We start from the raw sequence: 27,891 nt of genomic DNA, 5'->3' as shown, positions 1-27,891 counted from the left end.
TTGTGACATATTCCCAGATTTAAAGAGAAAAGTGTCAGAGAAGGGGGAAAAAAGTACAAAAACACAAGTTTATATTTATTTAATGCTAAGAACACAGATACTCTAAAGAGATAAAAAGTAGTTTTATTTTTTCTAAATAGGATTTTGATCACAAAAATGCTGGTAATTCAAACCTTTAAAGCGGAAAAGCATATAACCTGAGAAAAATGCAAAACATATTTCATCTCTCACCTGAGTTAGACTTAGAACACCTAAGCATTCTCCTTAAGAGATTAATACAGTCACGTGTTGCCCAATGATAGGGATACATTCTGTGAAATGTGTTGTTAGGTGACTTCGTCCTTGTGCAAACAGCACAGAGTGTACTTACGGAACCCTAGATGGTATAACTACTACACGCCTAGACTATATGGTATAGCCAGTTGCTCCTGGGCTACAAACGTGTACATCATGTTACTGCACTGAATACTGTAGGCAACTGTAACATAATGGTATTTGTATCTAAACATAGAAAAGGTATAGTAAAAATACGGTATTATAATCTTACGGGACTGCCATCATATACGTGGTCTGTCATTGACCGAAACATCATTATGTAGTGCATGACTATTAAAATTGTGCAAAAAAAAAAAACAAGAAAAAAAAAATAAACCTGTATCCATAGTGTTTAAACCGTAAAACCAATACCTGGTACATACATGACAAAAACAAAACAAAGCACGTAAAAGAATATGCAGCCTATAGAATTCAAAGACAACAAAGGTGACAAAGTCAGGTAAAAGAAAGGCAATTAGGGACGTAAGATATTTTTTAAAGCAGGAAGCTGATGATGTCCACTGTAAGCCTGGAAGAAACCAGGAGTCTGAACACGGAGTAGTTACTGATAGGAAGGATAAAGTGCTGCATCTCTAATAGCAAGCAAATTAACTCTGCTGAAATTGCCAGAATGAAGGCCAAAGTGGTTTTCAGTAAAGAGTGTTCTCCTTGACAGCATAGCCAGCATGTGGTTGAGCCGGGACCTGATACCAGCGAAGTGGAATTGCCGCTCTTTGTTCAAGTTTCTAAGTGAGTCACTCAAGTACAGTTCCATGTGGGGGGTGCCCAGGTACTTGGGATAGCCAGGATTGTGGAAGTCAGTGGCTCTGATGGAAGCAGGAGAGCCAGTGGAGCTTGCCACAGAGCCTTGGGAAGACACAGAGGAGGAAGACTTCAAACTGGAAGATCTTGATACAGACATTTTTGAGACTGGTGACCCTTCCGTAGATTGAGTTCCTTGAGGAAAGAGAATGTTCTCATCCATGTCAGTCTGAGTGGTGGTCGACCTGGACCAAACCATGGTTTGAGAGCTTGCTATCCTGGTGGTGACTGCAGTCTGGGTCCCAGCACACGCTGTGGTGATGCTGGTTTGTGTTCCCACCTCACTCACACTCAGCCTTGGCATCTCCTCTCCTGGCTCTGTTTGAGTGGCAGCGTCAATGGCCTTTCTGCTCTGGAGCTCGTCCCTGTGGCTGTTGAAGTAGTCTTCCTCACTAACAGTGGAGGACTCACAGTCATGGGGCTTGCGCTCTGCCTTGCCCTCTGCGGGCATCTCTGGGTCCAGGTCCGCCTTCCTGGGAGTACTGGAGAGCCTAGCCAGCCGCATCCGCAGCAGGTTGCCTAGGGTGAGCTCCTTAGACTGTGGTTTTCGGTCGGTGAGGTGATCAAACTTGTTGCTGCTCTGGAAGTGAGACAGGAGTTTGGGACTGATGGGCTTGGACTGGGCATACAGGATTCGGAACTCCAGATCAAAGTGTTCAACCACTTGGCCAGACAGAATTACCAAGTTACTGCTGTTTAATTTGCCATCTGTCCATGTAAAACTTAAGGATTAAAAAGAAACAAACAGCAGCTGGTAAGGATGAGCAATTTTGGTTTACTCACTGTCCATCTGAATAATATAGCACAGGTATCTTACCACATAAGGGTCACAACTTTGGTGATACAATACCTAACATTTGCATGCATTTAACTAGCCTTAACATATATATAACACATATGTGTGTTACCATAAAAGTAAAAAGGCCAGCTGTTTAACAAACACACTAAATGCTCAGCCTCAGAGGGTTTTTTTTGTTTTGTTTTGTTTTGTTTGAGATGGGGTCTTGCTATATTGCTCGGACTGGTCTTGAACTCCTGGGCTCAAGCAGTCCTCCCACTTCAGCCTTCCAAAGTGCTAGGATTACAGGCATGAGCCACCTCACCTGGTCCTTGCCTCAGAGTTTTTAAAAACTAGAAAGGGGGCCAGGCGCGGTGGCTCACGATTGTAATCCCAGCACTTTGAGAGGCCAAAGTGGGCAGATCCCGTGAGGTCAGAAGTTCAAGACCAACCTGGTCAACATGGGGAAACCCTGTCTCCAGTAAAAACACACAAAAAATTAGCCAGGCATGGTGGTGCATGCCTGTAATCCTAGCTACTCAGGAGGCTGAGGTAGGAGAATTGCTTGAACCCGGGAGGCAGAGGTTGCGGTGAGCCGAGGTCATGACACTGCACACTCTATGACAGAGTGAGACTCCGTCTCAAAAAATAAATAAATAAATTAATTAATTAAAAATAAAAAGTAGGGCTTGTAAGTATTTAGGCCAGCATCCCCATTGTAAGGTAAGAAAACTAGGCCAGCACCCCCATTTTAAAGGTACGGAAACCAGATAAAGGGATTATCACAGTGGGGAGCTACTAATGGACCCCATATCAGGCCCCAGGCCCTATGAATTGCTAATGCCCTGCTCCTTGCTACTGTTTGAGTGGTAACATGCCTTCCTGCCCTCAAGCTTGTCCTTGTGGCTGTTGAAGCAGTCTTCCTAACAGTGGAGGACCCACAGTCATGGGGCTATGCTGCCATTTTCACAAAACACCATGGCTCAAAACATGTTAGAGCTGATTAGTGGCCATGTGCCCTTGCCTGTCCAGTGTCCCTTCCCCGCCTCCCTTGTCTGCTAGCAGAACTCACACCCACCTGTACCCCAGAAAGCTTTCATTATCATACTCTCTCCAACCACAATAGGGGCAGGCATATGGTCCAGACTGGCCAGAGTATCCTATTCCCTCGGATGCAGGGATTCATTCAGGTTGGGCATGTAATCCCACCCGAGCCAAGTAATTTTTTAGAGATTTCTTTTTTCTTTGTCAAATGGATTCTGACAGAAGGGATTGATAGCAATTCTGAGTGAAAGTGTTTCACCCTTTGGGAGACAGCTACTAAAGACCATGTAAGAAAGCCAGGATCTGGCCGGGTGCGGTGGCTCACGCCTGTAATCCTAGCACTTTGGGAGGCCGAGGCAGGTGGATCATGAGGTCAGGAGATCGAGACCATCCTGGCTAACACAGTGAAACCCCGTCTCTACTAAAAATACAAAAAAAAAAAATTAGCTGGGTGTGGTGGCGGGCACCTGTAGTCCTAGCTACTCAGGAGGCTGAGGCAGGAGAATGGCGTGAACCCAGGAGGCGGAGCCGGCAGAGCACCAAGATCGCACAACTGCACTCCAGCCTGGGCAACAAAGCAAGACTCTGTCTCAAAAAAAAAAAAAAAAAAAGAAAGCCAGGATTGTTGACTTTAAAGGGAGAGCCTACCTAAGAACAAAAATCAACTCGAAAACATCAGAATCAGGAGACAGTGTTCTGATCAGTGTGTGAGTCTTAGGTCAAGGTGAACTGAAAACCAACTGTAACTTCCTATGCTTCCTTCCAAGTTCTTCAAGTCAGTACGTTTGAGAGTTAGCTGACACTCGCCATCACCCCACTAATGGTGGTATTTGTACCGGAATAGGTTTCAAATAGAGATCATAAAACACAGTCAACTCTGTCTCCTGTAACCAAAAATCTGGCTAATGCAAAGTCCCCCTGAAAACTGCCTTCAAAGCCTGAGAAGGAAGATTCTTTTGAAAGCCTTCAATGAGGCTGGGCACAGTGGCTCACACCTGTAAGCCCAGCACTGTGGAAGGCCAAGGCCAGCAGATCACCTGAGGTCGGGAGTCTGAGACCATCCTGGCCAACACGGTGAAACACTATCTCTACTAAAAATACAAAAAGTAGCCAGGCATGGTGGCATGCCTGTAGTCCCAACTACTCGGGAGGCTGAGGCACAGGAATCACTCCTGAGAGGCAGAGGTTGCAGTGAGCTAAGATGGCGCCACTGCACTCTAGCCTGAGCAACAGAGCAAGACACCATCTCAAAAAAAAAAAAAAAAAAAAAAAAAAAAGAAAGCCTTCGATGAGATAATGTAAATAAAACACCTATCCAACACCAAGATTATAAAACGTCCTCAACAAATGGAAGCTATCACCGTCATCAATTTCATTTGAAGAGTGTAGTTTTTATATTTTAGAACAGCCAAAAACCATTTGTAGTTAAGTTTAGTTAATATAGATAAATCCTACTTGGGTTTTATTTGGGTTAAAAAAAAAAATTTTTTTTTTAAATAAACTTCTTACAAAAGGAAATTCCAAGAAAAAGAGTTCATATTTGTTTTTTCCAACAGCCTCTTTGGTGAAGAAAGTTCAAATTTTATTCTGAGCAATGAGAGTATTGTTTAAAAAGGTGTCAAAATTTTCTTGATCTTACTGCTTCATCTTCCACAAGTCTTCACATTTCTACCTTTACCCAGGGCTGACATGTAATTATCACTCAGGGTTGTATGTTTCTTCAAAAATGGGGTTTTCTTTTTAAAATTCTACAGACACACCTCATGCAAACCATTAGACAATCTACTGCAGAGGCAGCAAAACATACAACCACTGGAGCCACATACGTAAAAATGGCACAAATTCTAGAGATTGATGTAAACCACTCATTATCCCCACCCTCTCTTCAACCTCCCTGCTCTCTACCTTCAGATGCCATTGCCAATGTGAGACTTCAAAGGTGGGTCAGAAACATAATCAGTATTTTCTAAAGTGCTAAATTACAAGGCTTGAAGCAACATATAGGATTTGAGTCTAAAGCTGATAGCTCTGGCTCTGCTTTCAACACTAATGGAGATGCCTGCAACTGCCCCTACCTTCGAGTGACCAGGGCAAGCTAGGTCCAGATCCCTAAGGAACCAGGATTCCAGATTGTGTGTTGCTGTTAACCCCCAATTTGTCCCCTGCAGACCTGGGTCAAGGCTTGAAATCTAGGACTTGCTGACTGTGTTGTCTCAATACAAGTTCAACTTCTGCATTTTAATTTATGGACTACAGGACAGGGGAGGTGACCCTCACCCAAACTGCCTCTAACAGGAGGCTTTGATAACCAGCTCGTATACACAGATGTGTGCATATCAGAATGCGTGGCCATACAGGCTCCCATTGAGAGGAAAAGGCTTTTACCTTTACGTGACATGCTTCTTAAGAGTTTAGATTAATAAGCCTTGGACGGGTTAGAAACTTACCTGTAGGAGCCTGTTGCCACACGGATGCCATCAATCAACGTGAACTTTTCGTGAACCTTCCCAATAATTTTAGTTCCTGACCTTGCATAGTAGATATTTCCTGTGATAGTCCGAACTGTCATCAGCTGTTGGTGGGGAGTGGGAGAAATATAAACAAACAATTCAGCAATACTCATCCGTTGAGCAAATGATTAAGACAAAAAGGCTGAGTTTACAATTCCCAGATATAATTATTGGCAGATGCGTGGCTTAGGGATACCATTTAGTGACAGTACACACGGTACACTAGCCAAACAGTTCTCAAGCCTCAAGTGATGTTACGTCTACATTTGGTCCTTCTTCTCATCTGTTCTTTTCTTATATTTACTTTTGAGACCCTTAGTTCATGTGTGTATGCCTTCTTTTCGAACCTTTTTGGGATACTAAACAACAGAATTCGAAAAATGATTCTGAAGCAAAATGTGTGGGATAAAATCATCAAAGAAAACACACCAGTAATAAAGAATATTTTAACAAAATCTGAAAGAAGCTAAGCTGATTTTCCTCCAACTTGTTTGTTTAATGGCATCACATCAGAGTACCAGTCCATCCTCACTCACCCTCAACACCATAATGGGTATGGAGAAGAGGAACATAGGATAGGCGATAGGCGTTCTCTAGTACAGGCCTGCTGAGGCAGAAACACTCATATCACATGTGGCTTAACGAGCAATGTCACATCTCCTACAAATACATAATTACCAAAAAGGTACACTGGTGGTGGTATGCTGGGGCAATATATTGCACATGTATGCATAATTATTCCTGTAAAATGACACACATAAATGTATAAGCAATGGCATACAAAATACTACAACAATTTGCATTCTCTGGAGCAGACCAGTGGTTCTATATCATTAGAAATCTTACACATTTAAATTAAATGTGTAAGATTTTTGTTTGACTCATTGATTCCATAAACATAGAGAGCCCCTACTATGTGCCAAGCCCTGAGACAACAGAGATGTAAGGCATGCTCCTTACCTTCAAGGACTAGAATAAGAGAGAGAAACTAATTGAATGATTTAGAAACTACAATAACACATAACAGCATCCAGAGAAATGAAAACCTATATCCACACAAAACCTCTACACATGTTCACAGCAACTTTATTCATAATAGACAAAAACTGGAAACTATCCAAATGTCCTTCAGTGGCTGAATGGTATAAGATACTATAAATACTCAGCAATGAAAAGGAACAAACTGTTGATACATGCACAACTTGGATGGATTTCAAAAACACTGTGATGAGGGGAAAAAAGCCAATCTTGAAAGTTACATACTGTATAATTCCATTTATATAATAGACTGTAAATGACAAAATTATAGAAATAGAGAACAAATTAGTGGTTGCTAGGGGTTAAAGAGATGGGAGTGATGTGACTATATAAAGGAGAAGGAGGAGGGAGATCTTTGTGGTGATGGAAACTGCTGTCTGGATGTGCATGCATGATGATAACATGGCACAAAGCTGTATACACACATTGTACCAATGTCAATTTCCAGGTTTTGACATTGTACCATAAGTTACATAAGATGTAACATTTGGGGAAACTGGGTGAAGGGTACATGAAACTTTTCTGTGCAATCTTTGCAACTTCTGTTAATCTATCAATATTCAAAATAAGCTAAAAATAAAACACAAAACAAAACTATGGCAAGACATAATACCACTTCTGTGGTCTTCTTATCAAATGCATAATCTGAATTTAACTTTGAGAAAACATCAGACAAACCCAAATTCTACAAAAAATTGGCTAGCTTTTTTTTTTTTTCCGAGGTGGAATCTGGCTCTGTTGCCCAGGCTGGAGTGCAGTGGCATGATCTCGTCTCACTGCAAGCTCCATCTCCCAGGTTCAAGTGATTCTCCTGCCTCAGCATCCCAAGTAGCTGGGACTACAGGCACCTGCCACCACGCCCAGTTAATTTTTTTGTATTTTTAGTAGAGACGGGGTTTCGCCATGTTGGCCAAGCTGGTCTCGAACTCCTACCTCAGGTGATCTGCCCACCTCGGCCTCCCAAAGTGCTTGGATTACAGGCGTGAGCCACCATGCCCTGCTGGCTAGTGTTCTTTAAAGGTGTCAAGACCCAGCCGGGCACGGTGGCAAATGTCTGTCGTTCCAGCTACTTGGGAGGCTAGTTGATACAAGAGGATCAGTTGAGTCCAGGAGTTCAGGACCAGCCTAGGCAGCATAGTGAGACCTCATTTCTTTAAAAAAAAAAAAAAGAAAAAAAATGGAGTGGGGGCAGTGGAGCGGGGGAGGGGGGGCGGGTCAAGACCCTAAAAGACAAAGAAAGATGGAGAAACAGTTCCAGATTAAATGATATGCAGAAGACTTGACAACTAAATGTAAGGTGTGATCCTAGACTGGATTGGATCCTGGACCAGAAAAAGGGCATTAGTGGAATGACCAGGAAATGTATAACTCTGTAAATTAGATAGTATTGATATCAAGTTTATTTCCTGATTTTGTTATTTGTACTGAGGTTTGTAAGATGTTAACATGTGGAGAACTTGGGCTAAGAGTATTCAGGAATTTCTTATATTATTTTTGTGACTTCTTTATAAATCTTAAATTATTTCAAAATAAAAATTTAAAAAAAAAAAGACGACTAGGGAATGTCATAGAGATACACCTGGACTTGGTGGGAGGAGAGCTTCCTGGAGGAGGTGATGACCCCTGAGCCAAGTCGTAAAGGATCAACATATAATAAGCATAAAAAATACCATTATGGGCAGATTAGGTGTGGTTTTGTGTATCTTTCCCTTTGACACACATCTGCATGTTGTACATGCCTCTGTGATCGTGGCCAAAGCACTCATGAGTGCCTGCACATCAATGTGTGACCAAGTTCCTACAGACAGCACAACCCAACATTCTGAACCAGCTACAGAGGCAACGCATGGGGAAATCAGCCCCCATACGGCAAGGGCAGAAATTCACTAGCACAGACAGGCACAGGAGACACAAGCAACCAGAAGACAGTGTTTCCCCAGGAAGGAGTAAGACTACAAAAACTGGGGAAGCCAGAGAAATAGGCCTTCTTAAATCCCCCTACAGAGGATCTGGACACCTATGAAGGCAGCAACCAACAGTAGGCACCTGAACTGGTACCTGCTCATAGATTTCTGTCTAGTAGATAAATCAGAGAAAATCACTTGATCAAAGTTGTGGCCAGAACAATTCTGTGATTTCTCTGCTAACGCACAGCTTTAATTATAGAAAGAGCACCTTGAAATTAAACGCTGACACCTTCAATTTCTTCACCTGACTAGCTGATAATGCTCTTTTCCATGCCAAAGTGTATCTTCCTTGGGTCCACCTGGCCTCACTTTCTAACCACCTGTTGGGTTACATGGCTGTCTCATCTCAATTGGTCTCTAAACCCCAATCCTGTCTTTATCATGAGGCAATCAACAAGAACTCTGTGGGAGAATCTGAATTTTGTAAATCAAATTGCTTGGTAATAACAAGGTGGTAAGTTAGAGTCTCTTAGGCAATAACTTATAGTACCAAAGACTAAATTCGTTTTGCTGACTGCTTTATATCTAGTACTCGATGCATAATAGATGCTCAGGTGATGAACAAATAAAGTTCTGAAGCTCACAGGTTAAGTTGCTTAATTTTTACACTTGATCTTAGCCAAAAGGCCGAGAAGCGATGGGTTGCTTAATTTTTAAAAAACAAATTCTGGGCCGGGCGTGGTGGGTCACGCCTGTAATCACAGCAATTTGGGAGGCCGAGGCGGATGGATCACTTGAGGTCAAGAGTTTGAGACCAGCCTGACCAACATGGTGAAACCCCGTCTCTATTAAAAATACAAAAATTAGCTGGATGTGGTGGCGAGCACCTGTAATCCCAGCTACTCAGGAGGCTGAGGCAGAAGAATTGCTTGAACCCGGGAGGCAGAGATTGCAGTGAGCTGAGATCGTGCCATTGCACTCCAGCCTGGGCAACAAGTGTGAAATTCCATCTCAAAAAAACAAAACAGAACAAAAAAAAAATTCTGTAATAAATATGACAATTTTTCTTGCTTCTTTCCATGAAAGTGACCAAGCTAGCTATGCTGTATAGGCTTCCATTGAAACACTTATTTTCAGAATCAGAGAAATAGACATAAAATCTAATTTTACAATAATGTGAAATGAACAGCAGCAGCAAGTGATACTGATTACAGACACTGGGGTTGGAGGCAGACATAGGAGGAGGCAGACCCCAGTTGTGGACACTTGGGTTCTCTATGTCACTATTTCCTGATCTGAAACACAGATGCCACTTACCTGATAGGGCTGCTGCCAGAATTCAGTTACATAACATCTGTTAAAAGCACAGAGCAGGCTGGGCGCGGGGCCTAATACCTGTGATCCCAGCACTTTGGGAGGCTGAGGCAGGCAGATCACCTGAGGTAGGAGTTCAAGACCAGCTTGGACAACATGGCAAAACCCTATCTCTACTAAAAATACAAAAATTAGCCAGGTGTGGTGTTGCACACCTGTAACCCCAGCCACTTGGGAGACTGAGGCAGGATAATCGCTTGAACCTGGGAGAGGGATGTTGCAGTGAGCCTAGATTGTGCCTCTGCACTCCAGCCTTGGCAACAGAGTAAGACTCTGTCTCAGAATAAATAAAAAAAAAAAGCATGGAGCAGTGCCAAATACAGAATGGGAGCTCAACAAATACTGGTTGCCGTGATTAAAAGGGCAGCCTCCTGGAACTACTGTCAAAAGCAGCAGCTTCCAGGGTGGCCTTCGGGCCTTCAACAAGGGAGCTGGTCCAGGCTCTATTAAGAGGCAGGACAATACAGGGGAGAGGCCAAGGTCTTGAATCCTAACATTTCTTTCAACAGCTTAATTGAGATCTAATTCACAGATCATACAATTAACACAAATTCTGTAGTTTTTAGTATATCCACAGATGTATGCAACCCCCATCACCGTTAGTCAATTTCAGGACATTCTCATCAGTTAGCAATAACCCCGTCCTTCCCTCCAACTCCCCAGCCCTAGGCAACCACTAATCGATGTCTCTATAGATTTCCCTATTCTGACTTAATGGAATAATATCATATGTGGTCTTTTGCGACTGGCTTCCTTCACTTAGCATGTTTGCAGGTTCATCCATGCTGTAGCATGTATCAGCACTTCATTCCTTTTTATGGTTGAATAGTACGCTATTGTATAAATAGACAACATATCATTTAACCATTTATCAGTTGATGGGCATTGGATTGTTTCCACTCTTTGACTTTATGAATAATGCTTCTATAAAACTCATACACAAATTTTTGTGGGGGCCTATATTTTCATCTCCTAGGAGAATTGCCAGGTCACAGGTACTGTCCATTTTCTGTAAGACCAGGCAAATGACTTTGCTCACATCCTCAGTCCCTTCCTTGTAAACAGGGATACTGCCACCAACCACCTTGTAGATCATGGATGCTTAGTCACATTCGTTGACTGTGGTGAAACTGGATATAGTGTACCACAAACCTTTTCCTGTTCAGGATGAACTTTCAGATCCATGCACATATCCAAAAACTGAGAGAGGAGAGCCTGGTCCAGAAGGATATACACAGCGACTCCCTGTTTCCTGCATATTTCTTGAAGGTCTCTGAAGATGTCGATGTCTGTGAACACATCCATTACCACTGCAATCACCTACAGGTGAAACGGGGAAGAGCACATGGTCAGCTTATAGGACACCACCTTATAGCATGCTGTCTGGACTCTGGACTCCACTCAGAACTGGGAAATGATCCCTATCCAACAGTTATCCTTCCCTCCTGCTTCTGCAGTATTGGTGCTCCCCTCACCATAGACTCTTTTGCACCTCCAAAGACACCTGGGCCCCGTATCCTACAAATCTTGACTTGGCCTAGCTAACACTCCATGCTGTCACTAGGAGCTAACACTCCCAACTAAACTGTTCATGCTGGCAGGTTTCTCAAAAATACACATTAATCCACTGCCTTGCTCTCTTATGAACCTGCTCCATTCACCTTCTATTCCTCCACTAAACCCCTGTCTTACAGGCTTAATTCACATCAGCAAGCTGTCTGGTTCTGTGGGTAACACACTGTTATCTTTGGCTTGTAGATTTCCCCACCAGGATTCAGTTTGCTGTCCGTTAAACAAGTAAATAAAACCTTAGATTCTCTCTGAGGGCCCTTCTTGGGGGTAGCATTCTCGAAATCTACTTTTTAAATTATTGTCTGGTTTTAAATCTTAATCTCTGACTTTTTTAAGGCCTGCCCCATTCACCATCAACTCATGACTTGAAAGCAACCAAAGCAGGCCCATGGATTCTCCCATCTTCTGCTTCCCTCCTACTGCATACCACATTTGTTAACATTCTGTTCTTTCCACCAGCCAGGCCTGATCAGCTGTCTGTTGGGCAGGTTCTAACCAAATGGCTTCCACCATACCGGCCTCTCCTCAGTAAAAGGCTCTCTCTGCAGTTCTTTGGTATTGTCCACAGTGCAAGCCCATAGCAAAGAACAGGGAAATATTTCCTAAGGATTCTGCCCTTAAGCTCAGAGTAGGCCTTTCTACTCCCCAACAACGTGGCTCCATTCATGCCTCCCAAGTGATTTTCCACACCTAGCATCAGACTACAATTAAGAGCCACCTTTTAGCCACGCATTCTTGGGCAAATTACAGCTGTTTCAAATGTCTGTTTCCTTAGCTGCAAAATAGGGTTGTATCGAGAATTAAATGACTATGTTACATAAAGTACAAGGTACAAAGGAGCCCTTAGTATATGCTCATTTATTCACTTTACCAGTCCCGAGCTGGAGCTGTCCAGACAGTTCAACACAGGGAGACACTGCTCAGCTTTCCTCGCTCTTTTAAAGACAGGCTGCTCCAGCCACAGTGCCTCTAATCACACCCTTTGCAGGCTTAAAACCAAGGTCCTCAGCAAACTCCTGGCAAGGCAGTGGGGGTGTCCAAACATCCAGGCTTAGAAACAGGTCCTGACAAACTGAGTCAGAAGCCGGGGGTGTTAACTAAGGAAACCAAGGCTTGGGAGCTCTTCTGTAGTCTGGAGCTATATGGGTTTCTCCTTCCTCCCCATTTCAACAGTAAAAGCCTGTCTCTCAGAATCACATTAACTCTTTTTCTGAAAGTTAGGATTATTCATTTATGGGTTTCACTCCTTCTACTGCAGCAAAGGCTCTTGAATGGGATTGATTCATTTCTGTGGTCCCAGAGGACTCAGGACAGTACATGACAGTCATTACTCCTTAAGGATTTGGGGAACTAAAGAAGGAATAAAGAGACAAAAAGGCAATTTGGATGTCTTTCTCCAACACTCCAGGGCGTGGTCTACTAGGATGTGAGACCTTGAAATGCCAGTTCCTGGGAAGTCACTGCTGTGAGGGGGTCGAGAAGACCAGTTACTCTCCTGCTGCCTTTCCCTCCCCACCCCTTTTAATGATGCTGTAAGCTGTGGGCTATTCTTGGTAAAGAGCAAGGCTGAAACCCACTGAACACAGTGATTTAAAAAACGAGAAACGTTCTTTCTGAACTCATGGCATCCTCTAAGTTTATATCCTCCACTGGCTTTACACATCCTATTTTGACAGTCCTATTCATCCTACTCATTCGGGTCATACAGCAGGGATTAAAGACAAAAGGTCTGGGCATAGAACCCAGCTCTACCACCTACCAGCTCTGTGACCTTGGGCAAGTGGCTTAATCTCTTGAGCCTCAGTTTCCTCCTCAGGAGGATACAATTAATAGCATCTGGGTCAAAGGGCTGCTGTGAGGATTAAGTGAAATAAAGCATGGAAAGGACTTAGCACAGGAGGGCAAGGCAGGAAACGGGTGCTATTATGCAGCCAAGACCTCCTCAGAGCCCACCGTGGGCTGCACACTGCACTAGGCAGAAAGATGTCTATGAGGAATTTGACATAGACCCAACTTACCTCAAGGAGAGGACACAGGATGCAGAGAGGCAAAATGATATATATAGCCTAAGCAATTAAACTAAGGGGGCTGGGCATGGTGGCTCATGTCTATAATCCCAGTGCTTCGGGAGGCCAAGGTGGGTGGATTACCTGAGGTCAGGAGTTTGAGACCATCCTGGCCAACATGGCAAAACCCTGTCTCTACTAAAAATACAAAAAGTTAGCTGAGCATGGTGTCATGCACCTGTCATCCCAGCTACTAGGAAGGCTGAGGTACAAGAATCACTTGAACCCAGGAAGTGAAGGTTGCAGTGAGCCGAGATCGCACCATTGCACTGCAGCCTGGGCAACAGAGCAAGACTCCATCTCAAAAAACAAAACAAAACAAAACAAAACAAAACAAAAACAAGGTGTCTCCTCCAGTGGTGGACTATAGGCACTATAGGTACTCAAATGCTTACCAGATAAGAGCAGGGAAGGCTTCCTGGAGGAGATGGCATTTGAGCTGAATCACAAGGACACTTGGACAAGGGCATGGGAGAAGTGAAGGGAGGAGAAGGCATTCCCACGGGAAGCCATATGATGACAAAGGAAGAGGTAGGGAATGACGGGGTATGTACCAGTCTAGCTGGAACGTACAGCATGTATGAAAGGGAGTCACGGGACATGACTGGAAACGATGGATGAATGAGCAAGATCACAGAAGGCCCCGAATGCCAACTGAGGAATCAGTTTCAAACTTCTCCACATTGCCTGTGTAAGAGTAATGAGTTCAAAGTGAAGCATCCAACAGGATGGGAGAAACTGATGCCAGAAGAGACTGGTATAGGTCAGAGTCTGGCCCCACCTCCTCCAACACAGGACCTACAACACGTCAGTCACGTGGATATTCTTTAGGTTAAGCAACTTCAATAAATGTTTAGGAGGACTAGAGACCAAATGAAGAAAAATCAGTGACATGGCAGAAGCAATGAGGGTTGCAGAAGAGGGAAGGAAGCCATGGGAGAGCCCAGCAGTGGGTGACATGGGCTGAGGATGACAGGGAGAGGGATATTCAGATACAAGGAAACAGGAAACACAAGACAAGAAGCAAGAGCGAGGGGTGGGCTTCGAAATGAATTTTGAGATGGCAGTAAAACCTTCAGAAAGAGGTCTGGAATATGCAGGTGTAAGAATGAGAGTAGTGCTCACGGGAGAAAGCTAAAGAGGAAAACGCACACACCTGCTTGCCCCTCTGATTTCCCGCTCTTCTTTCAAATCTTCAGGGTGGACCCAGTCGAGGCAGGCAGGTGTTGAGCACTGAGGATCTAGTGTCAATCCCTGTCCTCGAGAACGCAGTCTAATGAGACAGGAGACAAGCCAGGGGTAACAGAGCGTGATGGGCCAATGGACACGTACCCTCAGTGCTTCTGGAAACAAAGACCAGAAAAACCCAGCCCAGCTGCTGGATTAGAGACCTGCTGGGGGCAGAGGCATGCGCCCAGGGGCCCACAGCACAAGGCACCACCAAGCTGAATTTTGATTCACCACTTAACAAAACAATTGTGCAACACCTTTGTTATATGGTGAGTAAATACCTAATTTGCTATTTGTTCCACCGTTTGGTTTTAAAGCCTCACCCTTTCCTGCGTGTTGGATTTGAACACTAGTCCTTAACATCCTCAGGGTGTGTAGAGTTGATGGAGGTTTTTCTTTCCCTGACTCCCCCTATACCCAGCACCCACTCCTTTCTTACTAAAGCAGGACTCTTAAAAGTATTCATCTATTTTTTGTTTTTGGAAACAAAGTTTCACCCCATCACCCAGGATGGAGTGCAGTGGTGTGATCTCGGCTCACTGCAACCTCCCCCTCCAAAGCACAAGCAATCCTCCCACATCAGCCTTCCAAGTAGCTGCGACTACAGGCACATGCCACCACACCTGGCTAATTTTTGTAGCCATAGAATCTCACCATGTTACCCAGGATGACCCCCAGCTTCTGAGCTTAAGTGATCCACCCACCTTGGCCTTCCAAAGTGCAGAGATTCCAGGCATGAGCCACCATGCCCAGTCAAAAGTACTTGTCTTTTACAGAGGAAAAGTCCACAGTCCTACTGTAGAAGCAATCAGTAGGAAGGTCTTCCTTCAAATCCCCATCCCCATCCCCCTATTCCTATGTCCCAGCCCTCATGCAACCAATTCCTGCGTAGCTGAATTAGACCTGGGGCTAGACTGAAGGGACACTCTGTTCACTGAGCTGAGCAACGACCTGGACTCATCCACTAACCGGCTGAGTCCTGCTTTCCAAGCCAGGATGCATCTCCTAGGTGTCCGGTGCTCATGCTGCATCCTGTGGGCCCAGAAATACACCTGGACTTGAATACTGATGTGGAAATTGGCCACTGCTCCCACTCCTGGAGGCATAATGTGCAAAGGACAAAGGCATGTCTGGAAGGCAGGCAGCCCTTGCACATCAAGTGCCCACAGTCATGGCACTCTCCCAGTCTGTGCTGCGTGGAGCCCACCCACTCTCTAAGGGCTAGAAAGTCATGAGAGTGGTGACTTTCAAGAGTCCCTTCCAGGATCAACACCCATTTGCAATTTGCAACTCAGTGCAAGTCAGTTACAACAGGAGATGTGAGGAGGACGTATTCAGCTAGTCAGGGGCCTAATGGCCAGCCTAATGCAGCACCCCACTGTTCCTGCACTTCTCCAGCCATATCTGGAGCAACTGCACCTGTGCACATCATCTCAGGTGACAAATCTCAAGCCTATCTCTCTCAGTCCTTCTACCTATCCCCTCCTGATTTGTACCAAGGGACTTGGGAACCTATGTAGTTGAACAGCAGACATCATGATGGCCTTCTTGGTCTCTGGGAAGGTCACAGACCCTGTTTATGTTACTTGCCAAGTAGAACTGAACTCTTTTCTCCTTGCCTTTTTTTTTTTTTTTTTTTTTTTTGAGACGGAGTCTCGCTCTGTCGCCCAGGCTGGAGTGCAGTAGCCGGATCTCAGCTCACTGCAAGCCCCGCCTCCCGGGTTTGCGCCATTCTCCTGCCTGAGCCTCCCGAGTAGCTGGGACTACAGGCGCCCGCCACCTCGCCCGGCTAGTTTTTTGTATTTTTTTAGTAGAGACGGGGTTTCACCGTGTTAGCCAGGATGGTCTCAATCTCCTGACCTCGTGATCCGCCCGTCTCGGCCGCCCAAAGTGCTGGGATTACAGGCTTGAGCCACCGCGCCCGGCCTCTGCTTGCCTTCTTGCACAAAAGCTCAAAAGTGCTATCTAGAGATTTCAAAACCCCATTACCTATCATCCCCAATCTATAGATGAGAAAGCCAAAGCTTGAAGAGGTTAGGTAACTTGTTCAAGGTGACAAACTTAAGCAAGTACAAGGGCTGGAATTTCAACCCAGGTCTGTGTGACTCTGCAGTCATCTAAGAAAAGTACTACACTCAGTATTTTATATCATTCCAAACAAGTTTAATGGGCAGTTCTTCACATGATTGGGAGCTTAGAACGAACACTAAAGGCTCAGCAGCATAGCCCATGAAGTGCATGGGCTCGAGCTCACCACGGATGATTGAGACTACCTACCTCATAGTGTTTATTGGCAGTTCCTAGCATATGGAAAGCCCTCAAATGGTAGCTACTCATATTCTTAGTCCCAATTCTGTCACTATCCCTGGACAAGCCATTCCATCTGAGTCTCAGTGTCCTTGAAACAAGGCCCCTTCCAGCTCTTCGAAGTCAGTGATTCATACACACTCAATGGGCAGGTCTGGGCTCTGACCAGGCACATATGCAGCCCCAAGAGGCCCCTCAGGGCCAGTCATTCCAGTTCTCATTCCAGCTCTTCTTCCTCTGTGTGAAGCAGGAAGTTCGTACCGATCACCCCTTCTCACTGCACCTCAGTTTCCCTCCCTTCCCTTCCAGAGTCATACAGTGAGGTCAGGTGTGCAACATGCTTGGAATTCCACCAAAGATCTGCACACGTTCAAAGATATGTCAGCCTGTGCTGCAGTCAATAACATGCTGGCCGCTGCATTCTCCCAGCTGACCACATGGCCTCCATTGCTCCTTCACTTCCTCTCCTTACTCTCGAGGGACCCTCTTGCTAAAAAAGCAAAAGATATATTTTCTCCCCATGTATTACATGTTTTAAGAGAACAGAAATGATCTCCTTGGGATTTTGTTAAAAACCTTTAAGTAACTATCTTGACATCTTTGGAGTTTAAAAACAAAAAAGAATGTAAATTCCCATAGCGAAACCTAAACTTGCTTGTATATACTGTTTTCCCTCTGTTTCAGAGGCTATTATCAAATTAACAATTTAGGTCAGGCACAGTGGCTCACGTCTGTAATCCCAACACTTTAGGAGGCTGAGGTGGGAGGATCACTTCAGGCCAGGAGTTTGAGACCACTCTGGGCAACACAGTTGAGATCCCGTCTCCACAAAAAACTTTTTAATGATCTGGGCGTGGTGGCATGTGCCTGTAAGTCCCAGTTACTTGGGAGTCTGAGGCAGGAGAATTACTTGAGCCTGGGAGGTCGAGGCTACAGTGAGTCATGATTGCACCACTGCACTCTAGCCTGGGCAACAGAATAAGAACTTGTCTCAAACAAACAAACAAGCAAACAAATAAAACAATTTAAGTATCAGATGAAAAGTGCTGGCAGGGTCACCAGAGGGTGGCGGGAGCAAAGTTTTTACTGACCTGTGGAGGGACTGACCACTATTCAGTAATCTGTACTATTCCAGCACGAAGTATACAAGCAGGCGGGCTTTTCAAAGGGGAGGGAAAAGCACCAAGAAGTTAGGGGGTAGGGGGAGGAGGGCTTCTCATTTTGAGTTGTTTTTATAAGTATGTAAAACATTTGCCTAGTTCCAAAATCCAATTTACAAAACAAGGTACTTTCAAAGATACCTAGTTTCCATCCTTGTCCCTCCCTCCCCATTGAGATAATATTTCCAATAGTTTTTGTTTATTCTTCCATTTTTAATATAAACAAGTATACATAGGTGTATATAAACATATTTGTTTTATATAAACAAGTATACTATGTACATACCTATGTATATGTGTTTATATCCCCCTATAGATAAAAGGTAGCATGGAATATACATTGTTCTAGACTAGTGTGGCCCAACAGAACCTTCCAAGATGACAGAACTGAATCTTTACTTAATTTTAATCCATATAAACTTTAATAGCCTCATGTGGCTACCACATTGGTCAGTACCATTCTAGATACCGCATATCAGAGCTAGTCTTGGCATTCCTTCTGGAGCTACAGGATATTCCACTGCAGAGACAAATTGGTTTATTCACAATGATGAACTCACCCTCTACTGATGAACACCTAAACTTTTTCCTGTAGTTCTGCTATTATAATTAGTGTTGCAACACATGGCCTATTGTCTACAACTATTCATATTTTTGCCAATGTATCTAGATACATAGAAGTGGAAGTGCTAGATCAATGGGTAAATATAACTGAAATTTTGCTAGATATTGCCAAATTCCCTTCTGAAGGTTATATCATTTGCATCAAGAATTTTCTTTTTTTTTTTTTTGAGACGGAGTTTCACTCTTGTTGCCCAGGCCGGAGTGCAATGGCGCGATCTTGGCTCATTGCAACCTCTGCCTCCCGGGTTCAAGCTATTCTCCTGCCTCGGCCTCCCAAGTAGCTGAGATTACAGGCATGTGCCACCACGCCCGGCTAATTTTGTATTTTTAGTAGAGTCGGGGTTCAAGATTTTTTTAAGCCAATATACCCACTATATTGGTTTTTGCTTTCTTTTTTCCTGAAATAACGTATGCTCTATCCATAAAGCAGTCAGAGAAGAATCCTACAGCTTCCTTACTGTCTGCTAGACACTAAAGGAAAAGAATAAAGAAATGGCGGACAGAGGCCAGGCACGGTAGCTCACACCTGTAATCTCAGCACTTTGGGAGGCCAAGGAGGACAGATCACGAGGGTCAGGAGCTCGAGACCATTCTGGCCAACACGGTGAAACCCTGTTTCTACTAAAATACAAAAAATTAGCCAGGTGTGGTAGCAGGCACCTGTAGTCCCAGCTACTCGGGAGGCTGGGGGGAATCGCTTGAACCCGGGAGGCAAAGGTTGCATTGAGCCAAGATCACACCACTGTACTCCAGCCTGGCGACAGAGCGAGACAGACAGAGAAAGAAAAGAAAGAGAAGAAAGAAAAAAAAGAAAAGAAAAGAAAAGAAAAAAGAAGAGAGAGAGAGAAAGAGGGAGGGAGGGAGGCAGGGAGGGAGGGAGGGAAGGAAGGAGAAAGAAAGAAAAAGAAAGAGAAAGAAAGAAAGAGGGAAACAGGGAAAAAGAAAGAAAAAGGAAGGAGGGAAGGAGGGAAGGAGGGAGGGAGGGAGGGAGGGAAGGAGGGAGGGAGGGAGGGAGGGAAGGAGGGAGGGAGGAAGGAAGGAAGGAAGGAAGGAAGGAAGGAAGGAAGGAAGGAAGGGATGGGGGGAGGGAGGGAGGGAGGGAGGGAGGAAGGAAGGAAGGAAGGAAGGAAGGGAGGAAGGAAGGAAGGGGCAGACAGAAAGTAGAATGGTGGTTGCCAGGGGCTGGGAAAGGAGAATATGAGGAGCTAGTGTTTAATGGGTACAGAGTTTCACCTTGGGAAGCTGAAACAGCGCTGGAGATGTCTGCTAGTGACAGCTGCACAACAGTGTGAACCTATTTAATGCCACTGAACTATACACTTACAATTGGTTAAAATGGTAAATTTTGCTATGTATTTTTTACCACAATATTTTTTAAAAGAAATGGCTAAATTCTAAAATCCTTAACCTGACACATGAAATCAAAAGGAAGGGATAAACAGCAGCAACACTTCAGTCCAGTGGGTAACATCCCATAATGATGCACTAGTGAGAACTTCTAGGCCAGTGGTTCACAACTGGGGGCGATTTTGCCCCCAGAGGACATTTAGCAATGTCTGGAGACATTTTTTATCGCGGTAAAATAGATAAGTTTGCCATCTTAATAATTTTTAAGTGTACAACGTAGTGGCAATAATTACATTCACAACCATCACTACTATCTGTTTTTTTTTTTTTTTTTTTTTTTGAGACAGCGTCTCACTCTTTTGCCCAGGCTGAAGTGCAGTGGAGCAATCTCCACTCACTACGGCCTCCGCCTCCCAAGTTCAAGCAATTCTCTGCCTCAGCCTCCCAAGCAGCTGGGATTACAGGTACCTGCCACCATGCCCGGCTAATTTTTGTATTTTTAGTAGAGATGGGTTTCACCATCTTGGCTGTGCTGATCTCGAACTCCTGACCTCGTGATCCACCCACTTCGGCCTCCCAAAGTGCTGAGATTACAAGCGTGAGCCACCACGCCCAGGCTATCTGTTTCTAAAACTTTTTCATAGCCCCAAACAGAAACTCTGTGCCCATTCATCAGTAAGTCCCTATTTCCCCCTCTGGAGACACTGAATATCATGACTACCTGGGGTGAGGAATACCATTGGCATCGAGTGAATGGGGGCCATGAATGCTACTCAACATCCTACAATGCACAGGACAGACCCTCAGGACAAAGAATTATCCAACCCAAAAGGTCAATAGTGCTGAGGGTGAGAAGCCCTGCTTGGGGCTGACACGAGCATTTGGAACAGAAACTGATCACACCACACAGGCTCTACTGTAATGCAGAGGAAAGTTATGCAAGAACAGGAAAGCCTTAATTCAGATACATCCAAGTACATGCCAGGGGCCCCCAACAGATTCCTTAGCTGCTGCTCCTCCTGGCAGGGCTCTCTGGGAATGCAATGATCCCAACTACTAACACTCAGGTTATCAAGAGGATGCCCGAGGGTGAGGTCATAGCAAAAGGGGCCTCTTTGGAACAAAAGAGCATAGGGAATAGGCACTGGTAAGAAAGGTGACTCTGAGGAATTGGAACCTCCTGGTGGTACCAGCTTTGCCTCTGAACTCCCATTCAACAAACTGGAATAGCCGGACAGCCAATTCATAAGCACATTGCCAAAATGACACTACATAGCCCTTCCAGGCAAGGGGCCACAGCCCAGCCAAATCCCAGTTCACATAGCAACAGAGGCAAAAAGCTGAATGAGTCATCAATAGATACAGTGGTAGAGGGGTGGACCTAGAGCAAGTACATGGGGAAAATATCCTGCATAGTTCAAGATTATCCAAAAACTTCCTTAGGAAGCAAACATATGGGTTCTCAAAAGGTTCAAAGCAGTATTTCCTCCAGTTTTGGTGAAGCTCGCCTAAGCACCTGGTAAGCAGCCAGCTTGTATTCAAGCCATGCTACACATAATTGTGTTTTTATTTATTTTTTAGAAACAGGGTCTTGCTCTGTCACCTAAGCTGGAGTGCAGTGGCATGATCATAGCTTACTATAGCCTCCAACTCCTGGGCTCAAGTAATCCTCCTGCCTCAGCCTCCTGAGTAGCTGGAACTACAGGCACATGCCACCACACCCAGCTAATTTTTTAACTTTTTGTAGAGACGGGATCTCACTATGTTGCCCAGACTGGTCTCAAACTCCTGACCTCAAGTAATCCTCCAGCCTTGACCTCCCAAAACACTGGGATTACAGGCATGAGCCACCACGCATGGCCAAACCATTTGTTTTTAAACACTGTATCTCATTTAGTGTGGCAGAATGCCCACACTTTGAAAGGTATATAGAAACAGTGTCAAGGAAGGGGATGGCAGATTCACAACCCCCAGGCACAGCCACCCAGGGACAAATACTTGCTGAGTAGAAAGGCAGACAGAATCACCTGAACTACTTTTCTTCTTACCTCCCACTCCCTTTCCCCCACCCTTTATTTCTCCTTAAAGCATGTAGCTGAATGAGCAAAGCTGCACATAATAGGCCCCTACAGTATTTACTGAGCACCTTTTATGTATCAGACACACTGAGTGATTCTGTGTGGTCAGAGAGCTGCTGGATAAAGCCTATGCCAGAACCAGCCATTTAGGCTGCAAAGCCAGGATTAGGCCCTGCCATTTACCAAGTAACCCTGGCTTCCTGTGCCTATACTCTGGTCAAGGAGCTTCATATTCTGGCTTCTTCCAGAGACATTCCTGAAGATGCAAGGTGGTCCCCAGACCACCTTAGTGAGGGCAAATAAAGCTGCACGGGGCAAACGCTGAGCTCTGACCCTGCTCTACTGCAGCCTGGCCCCAACCTCTGGGGTTAAGTGGGACCGTTCACGTGGCATTCAAAGTTCCTTCATTCACCCACCAAAAGGTTCCCATAGATCCCTCTGCTCCAGGTACCAGAAGTATCTATCTGGCTCCATCTTTCCCAGGGAGAGGAAAACGCACTCTAGTTTACAAAACCTAAACCCAGAGACCTATATTCTTCTGGCATCATTAACCACCTTCCCCACTTGATGGGTGGAGGAGGTTCTCTGCCAGCCTTAATGCCTCCTCCTCTAAAAACTGACCACCTCGTTTTCTTCCTGAAAAGGACAGGTCTAGTCACTGTCATTTTCCTGTTCATAGAATACGCAACATGGAAATTAAAAAGTCCCAATCTTCAACTGTTACAAACCTTCAGCCTGTTGAAAACTAACAAAGCTCCAATCCTTCCTCATGGCAGGGAGGCTGTGTGCTGTAGGGATTAGGAGTGTGGGCTTCAGTGGTCAGGCACCGTGGCTCACGCCTGTAATCCCAGCACTTTGGGAGGCTGAGGCGGGCGGATCACAAGGTCAAGACCAGCCTGGCCAAGATGATGAAACCCCGTCTCTACTAAAAATACAAAAATTAGTAGCAGGCGCCTGTAATCCCAGCTACTTGGGAGGCTGAGGTAGGAGAATCGCTTGAACCCGGGAGGCAGAGGTTACAGTGAGCCGAGACTATGCCACTGCACTCCAGCCTGGGCAACAAGAGCAACTCTGTCTCAAAAAAAAAAAAAAAAAAAAAACACCCTACAAAATTTAGCTGGGCTTGGTGGTGTGCTCCTGTAATCCCAGCTGCTCGGGAGGCTGAGTCAGGAGAATCACTTGAATCCAGGAGGTGGAGGTTGCAGTGAGCTGAAATCATGCCACTGCACTCCAGCGTGGGTGACAGAGCAAGACTGTCTTTAAAAAAATAAATAACAACAACAACGAAAAAAAACATGTGCGCTTCAGAGCCGGAACTAGACAGACTTGGGCTTGAGCCCAGCTCTGTCCCATGCTAACTGTGTGATCTTGGGCAAGTTACTTAACTTCTCTGTGCCTGGTCTTTTCTTAATTGTGGCCTCCTCACAGGGTTTGAAGAGTTAAATGAGGTAATTCAGGTCAAGGGTTTAGCACAGAAACTGACCCATTCTAAATGCTCAATCATATCACCATTAGGTACCTTTGCCATCAGAACACGGATGCAGAACAGCTTCTCATTTCATCCTGAAAGCAGCCTAAGACCTACACCTTTATGATCCTCGCTGTCACAGGTACTAGACTTCAAAGGATGTGGTCAAGGTGACACAGCCACTCCCTTGTTCACAATGCATGCCCTTAAACAGTGGTAGCACTTAGCCAACCACCAGATCTGCTCTCTGTCACCTCTCCCCACCCGAGCACAGGCTCCTGAATCCTCCACAGCGAGTGTGGTTGTTAACAGTGGTTCAGACATTCTGTGCCTCAATTTGAGTACAGGGTCCTTCATTCTCTAGCTGCATGACTCTGGGGCTACTTAACTTCTCTATGCCCCAGTTCTATCAGCTGTAAAATGAAGATGATAATCGCACCTTCCTTGGGATTACTTAGAACAGTGCCTGGCAAATAGAAAGCATTACTTTTTTTTTTTTTTAAAGAGACAGGGTCTCCCCACGTTGCCCAGGCTGGAGCACAGTAGCCATTCACAGCATGGTCATAGTGCACTACAGCCTCGAATTCCTAGACTCAACCGATCCTCCTGCCTCAGCCTCCTGAGTAGCTGGGACTACAGGCACATGATACCATGCCTGGCTTTTTTTTTTTTTTTTTTTTTTCAACAAAAGAGCGTCTGGGACCTCAAATTCAGCACTGTCTCAAACCCAACTCATTTCAGCATCCCTTACCCCAGCTTCCTCTCCTACCACTAACCCGCTATGGGGAATTTGGCTGCCCCCAAACATTCCAGTTCCTTAAACACTTGTGGGCCAGCCCCCATACCCTAGGTCTGGCAAGCCCAACCCAGCTGTGAGGTCACTGCCACTCCACAGACTTTCTTTCTTCAGCCCTTTCCGCAGTACCTGTAGCAGACTCCTCACTGCTTCCCATCAGCACACTGTCTACCCTCAAGTGTTGGCAAGGTTGATGCCTTCTCCTGTGGCCCCAGGCCTGGTAGTGTCTGATACACAGCAGGCAATGAGTAAGCAAATAATTTGGCATCTATTCGACCTACTGAAAATACTCATTGGATTTTTTTTTTTCCCAAGACGGAGTCGTGCTCTGTCGCCCAGAGCTGGAGTCCAATGGCGCAATCTCGGCTCACTGCAACCTCCACCTCCCAGGTTCAAGCAATTCTCCTGCCTCAGCCTCCCGAGTAACTAGGATTATAGGTGCGTGCCACCACGCCCTGCTAATTTTTGTATTTTTAGTAGAGATGGGGTTTCACCATGTTGGCCAGACTGGTCTCGAACTGCTGACCTCGTGATCCGTCCACCTCAGCCTCCCCAAGTGCTGGGATTACAGGCTTGACCACCGTATCCAGCCAATACTCATCGGATTTAAAGGTAACTTTCTCAGTTTAAACTGCCCACGTTCCAAATATAGCATCTCAGAGGGAACTGTGGGTAGCTAGACTAGGGCAGCAGGTTCTATCTGGAAATGTCAGTATTACAAAACGCCCATGGGATGAGGGAGAGTCTGAGCTCCCGGCTCCATCCCCTCCTCAGGCCAGCACGTGAGTTTAATTTCCCTCTGGCCTCTGGTTCCAGTGCCCCTTTGCTATCACTAAAATTTTGAGATGGGCAAAAGACTAGAACAATCCACAGCTCTCACTATATAGACCAGTTCTTTACATTTTTCAGGTTCCAAGTGCTCAAGTTCTACTGGAGGTGAGCTTTGGGAACGCATACCTACACAAGTCTGCCTTTTCCATCTTTTTAATCTTCTCACTGAACCCGCAAGGAAAATGTCTACTGCATCAAAAAACCCTCAGCCCACCTAAAGCACCTCAGGGCTGGTAAAAGCCTAGCTGCAGCCCACAACCACTCCCTCAAAAGCAAGGCACTAGGTCACTGTATCCACTACCACTGCAACCCCACCATTCAGGGAAAGAATATTAAGAACATTGGTGAGAATTGGGGCTTGGACTTGGACATGTCAACCTGACAATGCACTGGTATCTTCACCCACAGTCAGACACACTCATGTACCAGCCCTCGCAAGTCTTACCATGGCTGGGGCTTTATCTGCCATGTCCCTGGCACAGGCAGACAGCCAGGAAGCCGGGCACTGCCAGTCAGCAAGCAACCTGACCATGGTTCCAGACCAAGGTGTCTGCCACCATACTGTTCTGCCACACCCACATGCAGGCTGCCTTCTTCCTCCTTGATCCCCAACACCCTGCTGCAGCTTCATTGAGGCTGGCAAGCAGACAAGACCTCCACTGCGCCCATGACCATGCCATACTGAGTCAGACAGTAGGACCAAAACAGAAGCCGATCTAATGCAAATGTATCTGCATTTTAGGAGACCACTGCAATCTGGCACAGACCCAGCCTATGGAAAACTCCTTGCCCCTTTCATTCACAACGGCAAATTTCCCCTCCAGTCTCTGGCAGTAGAAAAAGCGGCAGGGGGCCGGGCGCAGTGGCTCACGCCTTAATCCTAGCACTTTGGGAGGCCGAGGAGGGTGGATCACCTGAGGTCAGGAGTTCGAGACCAGCTTGGCCAACATGGCGAAACCCTGTCTCTACTAAAAATACAAAAACTAGCCGGGAGTGGTGGCAGGCGCCTGTAATCCGAGCTACTTGGGAGGCTGAGGCAGGAGAATCACTTGAACCCGGGGACGGAGGTTGCGGTGAACTGAGTTCCCACCACTTCACTCCAGCCTGGGCAAAAGAGTGAGACTCTGTCTCAAAGAAAAAAAAAAAAAAAAGACAAGAAAGAAAAAGCGGCAGGGGTCTCACTTTGCCACTTGTGTTTATCTGCTTTTTACAACATAAGATGCGTGAAAGTAATTAGCAATAATAATTGATTCCTAATGCCCCGTAGTTGTCTCTGGAGACCACCTTCCTGGAACTTTCCCTAGGTAAGTTCTTTGGTAATGAGTCTCCTAAGAAGCTCCTGAAAGTGGGATGTAGCGTTGGCTGACAGCCAGGGAAATCGGCAATTTTCCAAGTTTGATTTCAACTGAAATTTGGAGCTGGGAGTACTTCTGGTCCCTCCTTCAGGGATATGAACGTTAGGAGATGGAACCCGGACACAATTCTTATCCTTGGGAACCGAGGCTTCCCCACTATCCCCTGCCACCAGGAGCGGCCCGGGGGATCCGGGGAAGACACGCAGAGTGGGGTGTGAGTCGGGGACCCCGGGACCCCGTGGCCCGCGCTTCCGGTAGGGAGCTGAGGAGGTAGTCGCCCCGGCCTGTGCTCCCCGCAGGCCTCAATTTCCCATTCTTGAAGGGGGTCTCCCGTGCGACCCAGAGCCCGGGAGGGCCGCTCACCTCTCGCGCCGAGCGGAGCTGCTGGCGCAGAGCGTCCTTGCAGCCGTAGGGGCCGCCCTCGCCCGTGCCGCGGGGCTGGAAGTGGGCCTCGACGCGCGTGGCGCCGCGGTAGGCGCCCTGGTAGAAGGCGGGCCAGCCGAGCTCCAGCAGCGGCGGCTCCAGGTCCGACTGCTCGGGGAAGTAGGTGCCAGACGAGCAGTCATGCGAGGAGCCGAACGAGTCCTCGGCCGCCGCCGCCGCGCCCTCCTCTCCTGGCCTCTCCGCCGCGCGCAGGATGGCGTGCACCTCATCGGGGTTCAGGAAGCGAGCCAGGCGCTCGCGTCGCAGGAAGGCCGCGAAGGCTTCGGGGCCGCCGGCCACCAGCTCCTCCAGAGCCAGGCGCCGTGACTCGCTGAACAGCTCGGCCGGGTTGGGCGGCCCGCACGGAGACAGGCAGGCAGCCGGCAGTTCGTCCAGGCCCTCGCACAGCAGAGCCATAGCGGCACTCGGACGCGACAGCCCTCGGACAAGAACCAGCCTGCAGGCCCACTTTATAGGCAACCTTTGAATCAAACAGGCCCGCGCCATTGGCCGCACCTCCCCGCCTCGACTCTCCCATTGGCTGCATTCCTTCCAATAGCGGAGCGAGGCGGGGCGCAAGCCTCTACGGTTCCGCCCCCTCATGCGTTATTGGCTGCGATGCTGGGGTTGCTAAGCCGAATTTAAACTTGCAGGGGCGAGGCGGGCCGCAGAGCAGGGACAGAGCGGGGAGAGCCGGGCTCCTGGCCATCCCAGGGCGCCCCCTGCCGGCCGCCCCCCAGTGCGGCCCTACAAGGCCAGGGACAGTCAGGCCTAGGCAGTGAGGAGAGGCAGGTGCCGGCTCCCAGACACGTTGGCCACGCTGCTCCTAGGCTCTCAGAGCTTTGG

General features: G+C 46.4%; 1 protein-coding gene across 1 annotated transcript; it reads right to left on the bottom strand.

Moving 5' to 3' along the window:
- Positions 1-103: 103 nt before the first annotated feature.
- FAM83D (family with sequence similarity 83 member D) lies at positions 104-27,688 on the bottom strand. The gene is made up of 4 exons (XM_001088911.5): positions 26,986-27,688; positions 10,941-11,108; positions 5,407-5,531; positions 104-1,859 (listed from the first exon to the last, which is right to left on the bottom strand). Exons 1-4 carry the CDS (start codon positions 27,646-27,648, stop codon positions 878-880), a joined length of 1,938 nt encoding a protein of 645 aa, XP_001088911.2. The 5' UTR covers positions 27,649-27,688; the 3' UTR covers positions 104-877.
- Between the last annotated feature and the right edge of the window lie 203 nt (positions 27,689-27,891).

This window comes from Macaca mulatta, chromosome 10 (assembly GCF_049350105.2).
Source record: "Macaca mulatta isolate MMU2019108-1 chromosome 10, T2T-MMU8v2.0, whole genome shotgun sequence".
In the NCBI taxonomy this organism is placed as follows: domain Eukaryota; kingdom Metazoa; phylum Chordata; class Mammalia; order Primates; family Cercopithecidae; genus Macaca; species Macaca mulatta.
This window is presented reverse-complemented; position numbering and strand designations above follow the sequence as displayed.

Bases quoted from the DNA above. Each gene is read 5' to 3' on its own strand.
- FAM83D (XM_001088911.5), bottom strand. From the start codon at position 27,648: ATGAGGGGGCGGAACCGTAGAGGCTTGCGCCCCGCCTCGCTCCGCTAT. The intron at 5,532-10,940 runs GTTTGTGGTACA...CCCCACCAACAG, and splicing joins TTCATCCTGAACAGGAAAAG to CTGATGACAGTTCGGACTAT. The intron at 1,860-5,406 runs GTAAGTTTCTAA...TTAATCCTTAAG, and splicing joins GTGGCAACAGGCTCCTACAG to TTTTACATGGACAGATGGCA.